Below are 18291 nucleotides of genomic sequence, written 5' to 3' on the forward strand. Positions count from 1 at the left end.
TGCTTGATCAAGGGTCCGGCCCGAGGATGTGGCGGAAAATAACGGCCCAAGCCCGACCCGAGGTCCGGTCGGGCTCGGGTCGGGCAGAGAATCTAAACTCTAATCTTTAGGGCTTCATTACGTGGTATCGGATTGGTGCATAAACTCCAGTACTTCCTGATACCGATACCAGCGTTTTAGGCAGTATCGGAGGCAATAGCAATACTGGTATCGGAACATCTCTAGCTGCATGTAGATATTATTGTGGTTAAATTATGCCGTCATGAGCTTGGGTCCCTGGATCACACAGAAGTTTAATTTGGGGTTGAAATACAACACACAAGATACTCCAATGACTCCGATAACACTGCACCGTTTACAGAAGCTTTCAATTATTTCCCTAATACTCGGTCATATAACTGGGCACAACTCTTTAAGAATTAATTCCAAAAGGGTGAATATTTTTGCAACCAACTTTACTACGGCTGAAAATACTAAATTAGCTAACTGTACAGAATAAATCTCCATTGTAACTTAAGTGCTTCTGCTATTGTGAAACCGAGTCAAGGCTAAATTGAGCCAGGATAATTGGGAAATCCCAGCTTAATCCCTTAACTTGGTTTTGTGAAATCTGGTGAGTATATTAAAATAACAAATCAGGTTTGAGAAGCCAGGAAGAAAAGTTGACTCTTTATTCTTTTGCCGGACTAAAGTTTGGGCTAAACTTTTCTATAACGTGAAACTGTGATAGTCATATTGCATCTCGCTTTCCGCAACACACAACCCTGTAAATCAAACGTGTTGGAATCAGACTCTTTCAATCTTAAAGTTTAAATCTTATCAGGTGGGTGGGGTCCATCTATGAGGCCCCTGGGGATATTCATTTCAAACCAAAAACTTGGGTTTTTTTGTACTTCATGTTCTCTTTTGTATTCCCAATAAGAGGATCAATACAAAAATAAAAAGATTAAATCTCATGGTCCTGAGTATTTCAAAAACTTTTAAATTCACTGCAGAAGTTTCTATCCTATGACCCCTTTAAACGTTAAGGAGGTCAAAGTTCACAGCCCCAAAACAGAATATATATATATATATATATATATATATATATATATTAGATGACACGAGGGAAAGATCGTTTTTTGTTTCTTGCGTTTCAGTCGCTGTCACTGTCGGTCTCAGAGTTCACATACCAGTTGTCGTTTCCCGTGTTCTCTACAAAACACAGACCTGAGGACCAAACCATGAAAAGAACAGACATCAGTTTAAGACAGCAGGTATCAAAGACTAGCCTGGTCCTACCAGACTCTGGTACATTTCATTTGTACAGAGAGTCTGGCCTCTCTCCATTGACACGTGTTAACTTCCTTGAAGGCGGGTACTCTGTTGAAGTTTAAAACTATTGGATCTTCCCAGAGCCACTCTGGATCTGCCGTAACCAATCGCTAACGTTTGGTCGTGACGTATGTCATGCACATGTGCAACAAGAGGGGAGACCGACAACAACTATCGGGTTATATTTAGCATTAGCATCGCTAGCATTAGCCTTAGCCAACTCCTTCACCACTAACGGAGCAAGCTGGAAAATCAAACTGTTCCCGAACCCCGTGGGGAGGAGGGCCACAACATCATGGCCACCAACACAACTCAGCAAAGATTGTTCTTGCTCAGGCTTTAACTTCTGGATATTCGGCAGCGTTGCCACAACGGACCGAATGGCTTCGCTCGCATCTTTCTCCGCCGCCATTACGGAACTACAACTCAAACAAGCGCACAACCTCAGCATCACTCCCTCTGTTCGCTGATTGGACCGGTAAAGATTTGGCCGGAGAAAACCCGCGAATATACTGCAAACCCAGACGGAGTACTGAAGGGAAATGAAAACTAGGGATGTCCAGATCCGATCACGTGATCGGAAATCGGGCCCGATCACGTGATTTCAGACTCGATCGGAATCAGACGTTACCTCCCGATCAAGACTCGGATATATATATGTATATATATAAAAGTATCGGATCGGGACTCGGTATCGGTAGATACTCAAAATCAAATGACTCGGACTCAAGTGCAAAAAAACCTGATCGGGACATCCCTAATGAAAACTGAGCGGAAGTACGTAGGAGGGCGGAGCCAGGCTAATCAAAGAGTACACTTTATTTTACAATATCCACAATAGGCTTAGTCATGTTTTCAGTGCAGTTCTTACCATTTGGGGTTTTGTCTTCATCCTCTACAAAGTGATCCATGTCGTAACTCACAAAAATATTCTGTGGAAATAAAACTAACTTGTTAAGTTTATCGTTACATTTTTCTTTTTTTGTTACAACTTGGTGCAGCTCAAAATCAATTCTGTAAATTCTGAAAGGCATCCAACATGTACAGCAACAACAGCCAAAAAGGCTATTTATTAAATTATCACTTACTACTTAAAATACTTTATTTTTCAAACAGGCTACCTGAGGATTAAAATTAATTTCTGCTGTGGACTCCAGTACCTTGCTCCTGAGAAGCCTTTCCCAGTTTCCCGGCTGTTGTTTAACCAGTTTGAGAACGGGCTCATTGGACTTCATTTCCCAGCTGCAGCGGTCCGCAGCGATGTTGCCGTGAAGCTGCAGGTCGGCTCTGTAGGTCCGACCGTTCGCTCTGCCACTGAACACATTCGAGCGAGAGAGAGAGAGAGAGAGAGAGAGAGAGAGAGAGAGCGAGAGAGAGCGAGAGAGAGAGCGTCAACCTGATCACACAATGACCAAACACCACTGTTTTGATTCTTTTCTATGCTGCACACAGGTATCTAATTTACAGTCAGAAACATCCGTTTCCTTCAAAAACACAGGAGGCTGAAAGTTCGACACTTGGCCTGCACCGTACCCTCAGGCACACTTCAGTCTGTCCTCGCCTCTTCTCAGCATGACCTCCCTCAAGTCCTCAGTCAGTCAGGAAGCCGAGTCCGTCGTCCAAACCTCCACTTCAGGGTGGGTGCACTTAGGTTAATAAAGTCAGACTACAACTAACTTATTTCACTTATCTCAGAAAACCGTGAAAAATGCCGATCAGTGCTTCCCAGGACCCGAGGTGATGTCTTCAAATATTTTATTTTGTCCAATCAACGAACTCCAGAGATAGCTGATGATGATATAAAAGTGCCTCTGGTTTGGGGGTAGGTGAGATTTCCTTTTTACGTCTGTATATTGTTTACAGGAAAAAATATATACTACTAAATATACTACCGAATTTTCCGGACTATAAGTCGCACTTTTTTTCATACTTTGGCTGGTCCCGCGACTTATAGTCAGGTGCGACTTATATATCAAAATATTTATAATTTCACGTTTTTAAATGTTATTTCATGCTGAAAACATTACCGTCTAAAGCCGCCAGAGGGCGCTCTAAGCTTCTGACAACTATATGCTGCTCCTAAAGACAACTGAGAAAGAAAAGAAACTGCAGGTGACTGCAGGTAGTAAAATATGCAGCCGAAAACGGTAATCGAGCAGCAGAAAGAAAGTTTGGAGTGAGAGAGAAACTTGTGAGGGACTGGCGAAAAGGTGACTCTTACTGCAATGAAGGAAACAAAGAAAGCTAGTCGCTCGCTGAAAGCAAGATGGCCAGAGCTGGAGGAACGAGTCCACAGATGTAGATGCACGTCAACGGTGCAGTTACGTCTCCACGCCCTGGTAGTTGTTCTGTATTCTGTTGTATAGTTGAATAACTGTTAATGTGGTACGTTAACATACCGGACACCTACCGTATTCAGCCCCTTGTTCTGTGTGCTACTGTGTAGTTGAATAACTTGCCTTTCCAGATTAAATGTCTGTTCTTGATCTTGGATTTTGTGAAATCAATTTCTAAATAAATGCGACTTATATATGTTTTTTTCCTCTTCATGACGCATTTTTTGACTGATGCGACTTATACTCCTCCTCCTACCGAAAAATACGGTACTTTAAATGTGCGTTTGTGCAAACATTGCTGAATTGAGACAAAAGGACAATCAAAGTGTTAGCTAACAGCTAACAGAAGGGCGCTGTTCCCTATGGAGTCAAGAATTAAATAACACCAATCTGTTTCGCTTGTAAGCTAGGGCTGGGCAATACACCCAAAATCTTCCATTCTAATATAGGTAATTCCATATTTCGGTATACAGTATATCACAATATAGCATGTTTCCTGGTAATTCAATAAATGGTCTATATAAAATAACCACAAGGTAAAGCCTATTTTTGTAAACTCCTGCAGGGCTCCAGACTAAGTTTTTGCCTTGGTCGCACTGGTGCGCCTAACTTTTTTTATTTAGGTGCACCCAAATTTTTCCTTGCGTCACCATTAACACCACAATTTCAACGTCACCTTTTTATCACGCTCCATATACATTCATATATATATTATGTCAATTATTTTAAACAAGAATAAGTAGTTGGTACTTTTTTTTTTTTTTAATTTGAAGCACAATTCTACTGTACTCAAAGTCTTATAGCGGGTCCCCCCTTGCTGTCAAATGCCCCTCAGATGGCCAACACCTGTAATTTGGCCTTCTTCCCCTTTGGCCTTGGCTAAACCAGCTTGCCACACTCTCTAGCATCAAAATTCTCCAAACTGGGCCCCTCCACACTGATTCTTATCAAATCTTCCACTAGTCCAGGACTAAAAATCATATCTCTGTATTTTTTTTATTTTTTTTATCTCTAATATATATATATTTTTACAAAGTGAGCTAAATGTTCAGTTTTAAGTCAAAGCCACTTTTCACAAGCTCTTTTATTAAAACAGATGTGATTAAAATAAAATGCAAAGACAGGGTTTCCTGCCCAATTTGAAAATATACAGCTGCAACACATGTAAATTATCTGGAATAAATAGCCTGGGATATATTTAAAAAAAATATATCTCTGAGAAAGCTCCTTCACTTGTTTTCAACAACAATAACAGACCCAGATAACCCAGTAGCTCATATAAGGAGAGAGGGGGAGTACGATGGACTGAGGTATGCTACTCACAGAGTACGGTCCAGCACGGGTCGAATGCGCTTTGGCGGGTCAGCGGCGTTACATACGTCTTGTGTATGAAATGTCTGTATCGTCCCTGGCTGCGCTCCATTTTTATGAACTATGATAATGTGGCCATGGGTCACATCTCTCGCCCAGGTCCAGCAGGCTCCGTCTCACACGCTATTACTCAACAAACTGAAGTTAGTTCCATTCAATAACTTCTTCTGCGTTTTTCGCCGTGGCAGCCGCAATAACAGAGAGTTACCAGCGGAAACACTGGTACCAATACAGGTTTCCCTCTCATACTTAACAATATATCTGTGTTAATAACAATTACAACTGTAGACAAATGTCAGCAGTGTGGACCGGCGGCGCTGTGTCTGTCTGCATGTCGCAGGGGTGCCGTGTGTGAGTGAATGGGGGCGGGGCTGCGCGGAGGAGAGATCCAAACACAGGCACGGCTTTACAGAAGGAATGGGTCACGTAACGCAACATTAAACCATATCGATATAAACAACATCGCTTCGTTAGAGGAGAGGCAGCGGATGCGAGGACGTTAGGTGCACCGGTGCAACCTAGGAAAAATCTTAGTCGCACCCTTACAAATTTTGGTCGCACTCTAGAGCCCTGTCCTGTGTGAATTAAATACTTGACAATTAAAACGTCCTATAGTATTTCCTCTTTTGATTAAGAACGTTTGCGCAAAATGAACGTAACGTGCAAGAATCACAACGTAAAGCGCTGTCCAAATGACATTAATATTTCCCTAATGCACATCGTGATATAAACGAAATATAAAAAATATATACAAGACACATTTTTATATCGTTTTGACGATATACATCTTAATTCTCTCGCCTTCTTCCAGTGCTACTGGGGCGTAGAACTTTCTCTCAATATATCACGATATCGGTTCACGTATGTGAAATGATGGGTTATGTAATCCAGTTAATGTTAATCACATTGAACTGTGCGGTTATGTAAAGTTTAATTATGAACACCAAACTGCAATTTTCAAATGATATTCCCTCAGGTATTTCAGATAACATTTTCTGAGAAGTTTGAGTTCATTTTTTTTTAAATGATTGTTTTTGGGGGCATTTTAGGCCTTTATTTGATAGGACAGCTTAGACATGAAAGGGGAGAGAGAGGGGGGAATGACATTCAGCAAAGGGCCGCAGGTTGGAACCGAGTCCGCGGCCGCTGCAGCTAGGACTGAGCCTCTGTACATGGGGCGCATGCTCTACCAGGTGAGCTACCCAGGCGCCACGTTATTGTCAATTTTTAAACGCAATTGTGTATCACAAAATCTCTTTGATTCCATTAAAAAACGAATGACCAAATTGTCATATTAAATTATCGCCCGTATTGTAAAAAAAGAGTAAAGCAGGTAAGGTGTCTCTTGACCGACATGGCATGATGACAACCAACTGTTGTATAATAATCATGTGAGACTAAATATTGATTTTAAAACACTTTATTACAGACTAAAGTCATTGAGAAGCTTAGGCCAAAAAAAACAAAAAAAAACCAGTGCAAAACTAATCATAGAAAGGTCTGTATTTGCTGTTAGATTCTGCGAAGTCACTGCGGCAGAACGCCAGCAGTTTAAAGTAACCTCTAACTTCATATGTTACATTTCGTGCCACATGATGTCACTTTAATTTGATTAGCTGATGAATAGCTCGATTATTCAGAAAAAAACAGATTACAGAATAACTTCAGGGGCCAATGTCCCAGCAAAGAAAAGTAACGGACTTTGAGGATGAGGTTTCCTACAAACATTCATACCTAATTAATAAACTGTAAACCTGAACCATGTTTGACGTGTTACCAGCCAGTCAGAAACAAGTATTTTCATTGGACATAGAGACAAAACGCATTTAAGTCCCGCCCCCACCAGAGGGAAGAACAATTCTCCATTGACTTGTATTGCGTGAAGGTTTCCTCCTCGTCAATTGAAACGGAAAAATGCCTAAAAGCTGCTGTGTGGCGATATGCACTAACAACACGGTAAAGAACCCAGAACTTAAGTTTGTATAAGCTGCCGAATCGGAAAACTTTTAGGAAGACAAAAGTGGAAACAGACGTGAGGAATCAGCAGGGAGAATGAGAGGACACCAAGCTAACGTTATGTTCAACGTTACGTGTGCAGCAAGCATTTTGTTACCAAGTCAAATATCAAAATGTTAGTTATAGACTAACTTTATTTCTGTAAGTTAAAGAGCCCCTATTACACTCCCCCCCCATTTTTTAGTGTGTTATAAAGTTGTTTGTGTAATAGATGTATAGTATGTATGTAAGTACAAAAAAACACATTTCACTCCAAATAGAGCTTTCTCTCCCACAGACGGCACTTTTTCTCAACTGCCTAAAAATGCCTCACCCACATTCCTGTTTGAAATATCTTAATTAGTGATTATATATACTTTATTTAGGATTTAGGATACCCAGTTTTTTAATGGGCAGTTGAGAAACAATTTGTTTTTTGAACATCAAAGCATTTAAAGGTGCTCTAAGCGATGTCATGTGTTTTTTAGGCTACAACATTTTTTTGTCACATACAGCAAACATCTCCTCACTATCTGCTAGCTGCCTGTCCCCTGAACACACTGTAAAAAACATCTCCTCACTATCTGCTAGCTGCCTGTCCCCTGAACACACTGTAAAAAAAACGTGGTCTCTGTAGACAGCCCAGGCTCCACAAACGCCAACAAAAACAAACTATGCCAACCTGCACCACGAAATATAAACAATGTTTCGGCCAATAACCGACAAGAAGGATTTGGGGGTGGGGGGGTTAGTGTGCGGACGGGAGGGGGAGGGGACGGGATGAGGAGGAGGGAGGGGCGAGCTAGCCCGTTTTGTTTGAAAATACTTCGAACGTCAACAAGAAGTGACATCACCCAGCATCGCTTAGAGCAACTTTAAACCTATTCTAGTAGACCCCAAGAGTACAAATATGATGCTGAAAAATAATGCAATTTAGTGGAATGTGGAAAAATAAGAAAGCTATAGTATTATTTGTGTCTTAGCTTGCTAACACATAGCTAACATTAGCTTACTAACATCTAACTTGTCCTCTCTGGTAGACAAGGGGCGCTAAACTAATCCTTTGACGTGCTAGAATCTGATGTTTTTAGCTAGCTACAGGCACTTTGTTAGCATTTCAGCCCTTAGTTGCATATTGTGGCGTTGATTGTTTTCCCCTCCGGTGGGCGTGGCTTTCAGAGTATGACTCAATGCGCTCTGTCTCTATGGTTTAAAACTCCATAAAAAACTCTAAACTATGTGTTTAATTCACACAAACGCTGGCCATGCTAAACATGTAGCCACTCCCACCGGTGTAGAGTGCTCTGGATAAAAATCTCCACTGAATGTTGAATGTGCTGTGAAGTAGGTGAGCAATCATTGGTGGCCTGTTCCTGACAGACCTGTAAACGACTCTGTCGGGGTAGAAATCACAGCGCTGGCTCTCGGGGTTTATCAGCTTCACCGTCACAATCGCAGAGTCGGACGTCTGGTACCAACGGGCCTGAGGGTGGAAACTAAAACACAATCAGAGGAGAAAGAAATACATTTACAGTCTTGTTTTTAAATCAATCTCCAGCTCCATTTGCCGGTGCCATTCAACCAGCCACATGCTGCTTTATGATGAATCAGGCACAAGTCGAAAGGAGCTGATGGAATAATGTTTAACTGTAATTGTATGTTGTGCGACTCGTGACGAATGAAATTGATTGATTTGAAAGGAGACAATAAAAAACTGTAGTTCCATTTATATAGTCTGGATCATCTACTGCTGATTTTCAAAGATGAGATGAACTTCCACTTCTGTGGAATTAACTATTTATAGATACTAGGACTGAGACGATATGTTTTTGTCCCGATTCGATTCTTACACGATACATGGGTGCCGATTGGATTTGTATTGCGATTTTCATTTATTGCGATACTAGAAGTGTTGCGATTCGATAGTATTGAGTATTGTGAGTTTATTTTCCTTCTTTAACAAAAACAAGTTGAATAATACACTTCTAGGGCCAATATATCACGAGACATTTCTACAAACTAAGAATAATGCACATGTCAGTCAGTCAGTCTGACATTTAATTAATTTGTAAAGAAGGAAACAGATATGATGTACAGTAGTGGAAGTTGTAGTAGGAAGGAGTTTTCTTTTAATATCCATAGAGGCCATCTTGTACCTTTTTGTGGAGTCATCACAGTCTCTCTCTTTAGTGCCGATGACCTGCTGAATGTTGCTTTCATGGTCACCTCCGTTAACACCTGAACAGACACGGATCACAATTATGAACCACAATGTTTGTCTCACGTTCAGGAAACTAAATTCTGTTTTCACATTTAATTTTTCTAAATGTGGAGGCAGCTGCATAAATCTTGTCTTCCTCTTTCAATGGGTGTTTTTTAACAAATACTATGTTATCAGCATCTGGAGTTATCTGTTTTTAGTGTGTATTAAGAAGAGTTTGAAGCAGTTTTAGAAATGAATATTAAAAAGGTTTTACAGTTTAAAGTCCCCTGACAGTGTCATAATAAAATATGGGTGATGTATGAGTACTTATGCAGCTATTTATATTTAAAGGTCCCATGGCATGAAAATGTCACTTTATGAGGTTTTTTTTTTAACATTAATGTGAGTTCCCCCAGCCTGCCTATGGTCCCCCAGTGGCTAGAAATGGTGATAGGTGTAAACCGAGCCCTGGGTATCCTGCTCTGCCTTTGAGAAAATGAAAGCTCAGATGGGCCGATCTGGAATCTTCCCCTTATGAGGTCATAAGGGGAAAGGTTACCTCCCCTTTCTCTGGGGCCCGCCCAGAGAATTTGGCCCACCCATGAAAGAGAGAGACATCATGGCTTGCAAACAAGCAAAGCATGGCAGTTGGTCAACGCTAAAAAGCTACAGACACAGAAATGATACATCCTAAGGAAAGCTCATTGTGGGACTGGCTCTAGTGGCTGTAATTCTGGACCAAGGCTGAATTTCAGGAAAGAGACTTCAGATACAGTATTAGGGGACCACTAAGGTCTATATAAAAGAGACTTCAGATACAGTATTAGGGGACCACTAAGGCCTATATAAAAGAGACTTCAGATACAGTATTAGGGGACCACTAAGGTCTATATAAAAGAGACTTCAGATACAGTATTAGGGGACCACTAAGGTCTATATAAAGAGACTTCAGATACAGTATTAGGGGACCACTAAGGTCTATATAAAAGCATCCAAAAAGCAGCATGTCATAGGACCTTTAATAATCTACATACTCAACATGCAACGTGATGCTTCTGAGTGTCTATCTACAATTCTTACTGAAGTTTGTACTCTATTAGGACAGTCTTAATTTATTTTTACCGTTTTCCTTGGGTTTGAGACAGGCAGCCTGGCTGGTCATGGGGCAAAGTTCTCCTCCATCTCCGATCCTGTGAATCAAAAATCATAAAGCTTCTATTAAAAAAGCTGAAGCTAAAAATATTACTTCCTCTGAGGGACTTTCAGTTAAACCTCCTGATATTTTTTAATATTTTGTGACTGTTTTAATGTGTTGATGTGAGTGTGATGATTGTTTTCTCTGATGATGTTATTGTAGTTCGTTCTTAAGTCTCAATGAGACTTTCTAAATAAATAAAAGCTGTGGTAGAGTTGGTTGAGAAAACTGCGTTAGGAAGACAGATGCAGGTTAAATGTCTAACTTAATTTTCTTCTAATCTTAAATATTTGAAGCTTGAACAAAGAACAACTCGGCTTTTTTAAGTATGAAGACACCAACCTCATGATCTGCTCAGCTGACTTCAGATCAACAGTGTGGGCGTTTCTCAGTTCGATAGCTGTCTGGCCGGCCGACAGGATCTTCTGAACACACACTGGAACCAGGTGGAGTTTAGGTGCCCTTGGTACTGGTGGTTCTGGGACCAGGGACCGGATCACTGGAAATACTGGACTTAGTGGCTCACATGGCTCGAGGGGAGGAATGTCAGCGAGGTGAGGAAGTTCGGCGAGCCGATTGGCCTCAGCGGCTCTGAAGGCTTCAGCCAGAACTTCCTCCTCAGCTTTGATCCTGTCTTCCAGAGACGCCGGACCATTCCCCGACCTACAAGCAACAAACGCTGCTTCATTAACCCTTTGAACTCTGCAACAGAAATGGTCCACATTGGTATTTTTGATTATTGTGATGTCATTTCTTAGAGTATCTTCAAATGCATAATATCCCTAAAATCATTGCAACCTAAGCTAAGATTATGTAAGTCATAAACCATAATAAAAAAGTAATGAAATTGTATCATAATTCTTTTTATTTATTTTTTTTTAAATACAAAAATCTGACAACTATTCATCCAAAAGATTTCTTAATGTAGAAACATGACAAAATATTTCTGAACACTAAAAGAAGTTTTATGAGCAGGGTGTAATCTTTTTTTTTTATAGTTTCATCTGCAAAAAATTGTGTCACCCGGTTTTGCACCGGACGTCACGTAACGTGATAGCATCATCACGAGTGTACGACGTCATGACGTGAAAAACAGAAGCCGTAGCAAAAATGCAGAGTAGAGAATGGATGCTCTAGCTGTTATGGTTTTTATTTCAGATCAATTTAAACAGGAACATGTAAACGACGACTTCCCTCACGGCCGCCGGCAGGAGCTCCATTCTCTATGACTTGAGTGAAGGTGGCTGATATACTCTGACATGTACCCACTATTTAGGCCACTACTGGGACAGTTGAGTGTTTCCTTACCCGTTAACGTGACCCGCCTCTTTGCTCTCTTGACAGAGAGCCTTCAGCAGGTCCAGATGCTCTGGGTTGCTGACTCCCATCCCCGTGTTCAGGATCTCCGACTGCACGTTGTATTCATTGATCACAGTTTTCATACCCGGCACCTTGGTCACACGGACCTCGATAGAGAAAAAAAACGACAGAATATGTACAGACTGAAATAAGCTGACAAAATCATTTTTGATCTACTTTGGACTTTTGGAGAAACCCTAAACTGTAAAAAGTGGACAGTCTACAGCACCTTTTTAATTTCAGATACTTTATCCGTCCATCAGTAACCCACTGATTGAATGGTAAAAACCTACCATGGGATCAACAAAAACAGTGTTTCCCAGGCTGAAGACTGCTCTGGCTCGGTGCTGCAGGCCTCGGATCTTCTGGCTGAGCGCCCTGGTAACCTGTGAGCCCAAAAAAAAAAAAAAAAAAAAATACATTCACATATTGTAACCACCAAAAAACGTCACACAGGACTGATCTTTCCGCTTAAGAGCATGAAGTCCAGAACAGGGGAAGCCATAAATCTGAGCACTAATACCTGCAGATTTGACACAGGATGTCTTTAAGTTCAAACAGTTTAAACTCAAGACACCTGATGTCCTCACTCTGGTAAATTAATAGAGCACAGGAATATTGGGGACATGTTTGTATATTTGAGCAAAGTGAGGCGCTGAGAATAAAAACCTTGGGGTGCCAGTCGGTCTCGGCGTCAACTGGTTTGACCCGGCAGACGATGATCTCCACGGCCTGGCCGGGCAGAGAGTGGAACTGCTCCGGGAGCTGGAGGATCTGATGGGATTTGACCTCCTCCTCCTTTCCCACATCAATAAACCGAGCAAAGACGCTGAAAAACAGCCGGCCACCTCTGTCTGGGACGGACAGGATCTTCACCCTGCCGCATGGAGCACAACAATTGTGAAAGTGAAACGAGTTTTTAGTTTATAACCCAGTAAAAAAAACTTACATTAAGATAAATTAATTAACCTGGTTCGTTGGTAGCCTCCTAACAAACCAGCAGCCTCATTTAGTGTTTCAAGCTGTGCAACTAAAATGCTGTCTATGTATTGGCTTTTGTGTTCCAGTTTCCAGGTGTACTTGCATACAAATGTTGAGATACTTGTACTTTACTTGAGTCTTTCTACTTCTACTCCACTACATTTCATAAAGGAATATTGTACTTTTTACTCCACTACATTGATCGGACTGCTTTAGTTACTAGTTACTTTACAAGTTAAGATTTTGCACACAAAACACATGTAGTTTATAAATTCACAATGTTTTATTATAATTAAACTACCCAACAATTCAACCGCCTGAAATGATTAGACTATTAGACACACAACTGTTTGGATCCTTTCCAGTTTCTAAAATGTGAGGATTTTTCTGCACTAAGTACTTTTACTTTAATACTTAAAGTACATTTGTCTGATGATACTTACATACTTTTACTTAAGTTACATTTTCAATGCAGGACTTACACTTTTAACAGACTATTTTTGTAGCGTGGCAATAGTACTTTTACTGAAGTAAAAGGATCTGAATAGTTCTTCCACCGCTGTTTTCAAGCCTGCAAATATATATATATATATATGTTCAGATTTAACGTCAGACCTGTGGAAAACCTCGTCCTCCTGCACAGCGTATAAGCCTCCCTCCAGCACCTCGTGGACTCCAGGTTTCTTGTTAGCATAGTAAGAAGTCATCTCAGACGCCATGCTCTGGAAACCTCCGTCCTCCTTCTGGACAATACGACCGTAGAACACTGATGCCGTCTTGATGTAAATAGGCACAACCTGGGAGCATCGAACAACAACAACAGATGTAAACATATACTACAAGTGCAATCATAGATTTTGAACAAACAAACAACAATATCGTTGCCTATTCTTTTAATTAGGCAACAGAAAAAAAGGGCCAGGAACTTTTGTAAGGAATAATACAAAGTGAGCAATGTGAATTCCTCACTTCTATGACTCCTGAAGCAGGAAGCCCAGACTGATCCAGCTGGGAAATGTATCTGTGACGGTCGGGACACACACTGCTGTCTCTGCAGAGGAAAACACACACAATCACAATATGTGGCTCATTTTCATTTTTGTTATTATTTTTCTTTTAAATCTGCAATGCACCAGAAAGCTATTTTCCCCAAACTGAGACAGACCTGGGACAGTGGATTTGAACCATAATACATGGATGCAAACATTTTACAAACTTTATTCCAAAAGTCTACAGCAGCTTGTAACACTGAGACGGTCATACTCTCTGGGTAACGGAGTGTTAACATGTAATGAAAAGCTGTAGTTTGTTCAGGGTGAAAACATGAAGGCTGTGTAGTGTCCAAAGTTGGGCTGAAATATTTCCTTACTTTTATTTCTAAAATGTCAGAAAATACAAAATGCAAATCTGTAAATTATTGAGTGAGGTCTAGACTTACTCTATCGGTAAAGTGTCCTGAGATAACTCCTGTTATGATTTCACACTATAAATAAAATTGAATTGAATGAATTGACTTTATGTCATTAATGAATGAATTGCCTCATTGTTCAACTGGGTCTTTCCGTATATTGAGTTTTCTTTTTGCCTTTACAGATTATAGACTAAGGACTAAACATTGAGCTCACCACATCAAATATCAACATAAATGTCAAAACATAAAACACAGAGCAGTTTATCTTGATTTGAAGAAGTGGAAATACTGACCTGCAGACTCCAAAGCTCTTGAGGTAGCTGCAGAAAGGCTTGTTGGTCTTCTGGTTCTCCCGGGCCGCATGGACGCCCTGTGCGAAGGACAGCAGCTCAGGGGGCAACGGGGCGTTGGTTCGCCCCAGGTAACGCAGAATCCCGACTACATGACCGGCGTTCCTCTCAGAGATCAGCAGCACCGACCTGGAGGGATGAGGGCTCCCCGCTTGATCCTGAGAGGAACCCTTGGGTAAGAAATTTGGGAAATGCAAACACAAATTTCTTCAAGGGTACCTTGTAGCTGCAAACATGGATACTGAAACTGTGGTTATGTTGATGCATTTGCGGCTCAATGGTGTTTTTTGCCTCCAACGGCGCCTTCCAGGCAGCTAACCCTAACCTTAACCTTAACCCTAAACATAACCATTGCCTCGCTGCCTGGGAGGAGACGTTGGGGGCAAAAAACACCAAAGACCGCATTTGCGTAGGAATGATTCTATCTACTAAATGTATCCCATCTGTTCTTACTCGTTCAGAAAGGTTTCTGAAGTTCTCCGCCATGCAGAAGAGCCGCTCGCCGAATACTTTGGGGGAAGTAGGGAAGCCATAATGGACCACACAAGTCGCATCTCTGATTCCCAGACACTTCAAACACTCGTTGTTGGTCACTATTGGTCAACGGTCAAACAACGACAACAACAAAAAGACAGTAGCACTGTTAATGTTCAGGGAGAATGGCTCTAGATGTCTTTACTGTTGATGACGTTCTCTTTGTTAGCAGTTTCCTTATATACAGTATATATATATATATATCCAGTTTACCCAGAATAACATGAGTGCTGGGCCCAATGTCCTTCCTCCACTGCTGAATGACAAAGTCAAACTCGTGTGTTAAACCTTCGTGGGTCTTGAGGCAGAATGCTGATTTGTTGCTCACGGCCTGAAGTTTAGAAATGACACTGGTTAGTTCAAAGAAAACTGCCCTTCGGTTTAACTTTCCACCATCAGTGCACTCCATCTGTAGATTATGCATGTGGATGGAGAGTGGTAACGATAGAGGATTTTTCTACTTGCTAATAAGAGACTGTCACTCCTGTCATTAAAAACAAAACTTATCCCGTGTTGTTGCTAGCATTTTAATGCATTTATTATTTATAAAGCGCTTTTACAACCCTCAAGGACACTTTACAGAGTTAAAAAAAGAAATTCACACACTGAAATCCACACAAATTAATCAAACATTACAAGCAGCTCTCAAAAGAAATGTGGAGGCTGCTGTGGCAAATTGCTATCTCTGCCTTCACATTACAACAAATAAAATGTGTTTCCTAATCTGTCAGGGTGCCAATTTGCAGCTGAGACAAACTCACACAACTTATTGTATTATTCTTAACACAGTGTACTTCACAGTAGGATATGACTGTATTTAGGTTTACTCATCTGTTGGGCTCATATTGGTCCTAAATCAAAGGTTTAACCACAGGAATGTGAGGTATAACTGAAGCAGTTGTTTCACCTTGAACACGTCTTCGACCTCCTGAGCAGAGTTGGCTACGATCAGAGTCTTCTGGCCGACAACGGGGTTGAAATCAAGTGCACCCAACAGTACTGAGACCTTGCTGCTCTCTAGAGTCATGAGGATGATCTGTAGGAAGACAAACATTTCCCTAAACTGAGAATCTGGTCAGATGTCAGAACATACAGCTGAGCATTAGTCCACACACTACAAAGTATGGCAGCGGCTTCTCTGTACATTTTATACGTACGTAGTCCCACAGACGGTGAAGAACAAGTAGACATAAAACAATCTGCAGTTATTCAGACAGTTTGGAGTAATTCACAGTTATGTTAACCTTGAAATTAACTTAACATTTCTTTTCAAACTTTCAAGGCTTGGCTTGGATTGTGATTATTATAAATTTGCGATCAACATTATCAGATCAGTTTTTATCAGTCTAAATAAAGTTATTTTACTGCACTGTTTGCATCTTTTACACACCTTAAAATGTTGTTGAATATGCACCACTTGACATTACCTGGCACGTATTGTGGAATTTGTTTTGTATCTGTATGATAAATGGTGCTAAAAAATAATAAAACGTTGGAACATATTAAAACATATTTAAGGATTTAGGATCAACATAAAGTTGTAATTATTGGTGATAATTGGAACTGACCTGCTGAACGTTACCATAGAGAGCAGCCTCCTCGGGGACAGTCATGACAATGCAGGGGCACGGCATGTGATTGGCTAACAAACCCTCCATGTGACTGTTCCATCTTTTCGCCACAGCAACGAGCTGCTGAGGACAGGAAGCCTTCTCCTCGCTGGTGGTCACCTTCTGGAAATGCTGCAAAATGGTCGCCATCTAACAGGAGAACATGCATGTGTAAAGAAATCAGTAGAAATGTTTTACTTTGGGTGGAAAGGCAGAAGATGTTGATGCAACCATTCATGAAATAACTTTGAAAGTTTAGAGAATTAACCTAGTTTTAAAAATCCTGGAAAAAGTCTAACAGGACAGAATTGTGTGTGGTCTAAGAGTAAATAAGTAAATCTGAATCAGAAACAGACCATCTTCGTAAACTAAACATTAACAGCCTGTTAGTAGCTACTGTAGCTCAGAAACTGTTGAGTGTGAATGATGAGCAGACTGTCACCTGATCTGGAGCGAGAGAAAACAGCTGGTCGGCCTCGTCCAGCACAAGGTGGTACAGGCGCAGGAACAGGAAGCAGTGGCAGGACAGCAGACGAACAAAACTGAACGGAGTCGTCACCAACAGCAGGCCTGGTAAAAATAAAAATAGAAAATCTTGGCAATTATATGACTACCTTAGTTTAGGATAATATTACTTATAAGCATTTGGGGATTTTATATTATAACCCAGTCTATATCCACGACGTTCCACTTCCGGGATGTCCGTTACCTTCTGCTTTCTTCTGTCGGAATTTTCTGACGCCCGACTAAAACAACTTTTGAACGTACCCATGTTCCCCCAAAACAAGTTCCTTCCCAAGGCACCGTTGCTCCATTGTGACAATTGTGATTGGTTTAAAGAAATGGCAATAAACCAGAGCACGTTTTTCTCCAATCCCGTAATGCTGTGTGGACTAGTCAGACTTTCCTCCGCAGCCCTTTGGAGGAAGGTCTGGCAAAGCGACACTTATTATAACCTAACATATGTGGAGTCCTCAGCTGACCACTAGCAGACTGAGGTTTTGCTTTGCTCACAGTTTTTGGGGATCCTGACATCCTTGGCCTCGTCTTTGCCGACGCCCAGCAGCAAGATGGCAGGGTGGAGGACTTTGGTAGCCTTAATCTCCTCCAGCAGGTCATACACCGCCTGGGCTTTCTCCCAGCCTGGACACAGCAGCACTGCTATGGGCTGAACATCAACAAGAACGTACAGATCCAAAAAATTAGAGCACAATCCTCTGAAAACAAGAAGTCTTACAATACCTAAATGACCAACAGAACACTCAATCAAATCATGGTGCTGTATAAAAGATGTGTGCTGCAAAACGTTAAAAAAGTATTTAAAAAAAATTAATGTAATGATGTTTAAGATTCCGATGAGATAAAAAAATAAGCCACTTTGATCCAATTCATGTATTTCTGATGTACTCACCCCTGAGGTGGAGGTGAGGCAGGTGAAGATGGAGTTGAGAAGGATGTGGGAGAGCAGGGGGGCGATGTAGCTGAGTGGCTGATCAGCGTTTTGGGCAACGATGACAGCGTTGCATCCTCGAGCCACAGCTGGCCAGCTGTAACAGTCAGCTGGAGACAGAGTGGTGTACTGCTTCCTCCGCAACACCTGGAGACATACAGGTCACTACGTCAAACTCAGGT

The 18291-nt window shown here is 41.2% G+C and overlaps 1 protein-coding gene across 4 annotated transcripts in view; it reads right to left on the reverse strand.

Moving 5' to 3' along the window:
* Positions 1 to 539: 539 nt before the first annotated feature.
* Positions 540 to 18291, reverse strand: part of tdrd12 (tudor domain containing 12) — a 29150-nt gene continuing 11398 nt past the window's right edge. For 2 of the 4 annotated variants that reach the window (XM_031279814.2, XM_031279818.2), the window contains 20 exons: positions 18071 to 18256; positions 17674 to 17827; positions 17102 to 17229; positions 16618 to 16809; positions 15957 to 16085; positions 15263 to 15380; positions 14969 to 15108; positions 14459 to 14685; positions 13724 to 13805; positions 13370 to 13551; positions 12443 to 12650; positions 12067 to 12159; positions 11723 to 11880; positions 10757 to 11077; positions 10342 to 10409; positions 9173 to 9254; positions 8399 to 8512; positions 2475 to 2628; positions 2186 to 2246; positions 540 to 1209 (listed from right to left, as the gene is read on the reverse strand). In XM_031279814.2, coding sequence (XP_031135674.1) covers positions 1136 to 1209; positions 2186 to 2246; positions 2475 to 2628; positions 8399 to 8512; positions 9173 to 9254; positions 10342 to 10409; positions 10757 to 11077; positions 11723 to 11880; positions 12067 to 12159; positions 12443 to 12650; positions 13370 to 13551; positions 13724 to 13805; positions 14459 to 14685; positions 14969 to 15108; positions 15263 to 15380; positions 15957 to 16085; positions 16618 to 16809; positions 17102 to 17229; positions 17674 to 17827; positions 18071 to 18256 — 2871 coding nt within the window. In that variant the 3' untranslated portion in view covers positions 540 to 1135. The remainder of the gene's footprint in view (positions 1210 to 2185; positions 2247 to 2474; positions 2629 to 8398; positions 8513 to 9172; positions 9255 to 10341; positions 10410 to 10756; positions 11078 to 11722; positions 11881 to 12066; positions 12160 to 12442; positions 12651 to 13369; positions 13552 to 13723; positions 13806 to 14458; positions 14686 to 14968; positions 15109 to 15262; positions 15381 to 15956; positions 16086 to 16617; positions 16810 to 17101; positions 17230 to 17673; positions 17828 to 18070; positions 18257 to 18291) is intronic. The other 2 variants (XM_031279820.2, XM_031279819.2) reach the window with 1 other exon arrangement.

This window comes from Sander lucioperca, chromosome 7 (genome assembly GCF_008315115.2).
Source record: "Sander lucioperca isolate FBNREF2018 chromosome 7, SLUC_FBN_1.2, whole genome shotgun sequence".
Lineage (NCBI taxonomy): Eukaryota > Metazoa > Chordata > Actinopteri > Perciformes > Percidae > Sander > Sander lucioperca.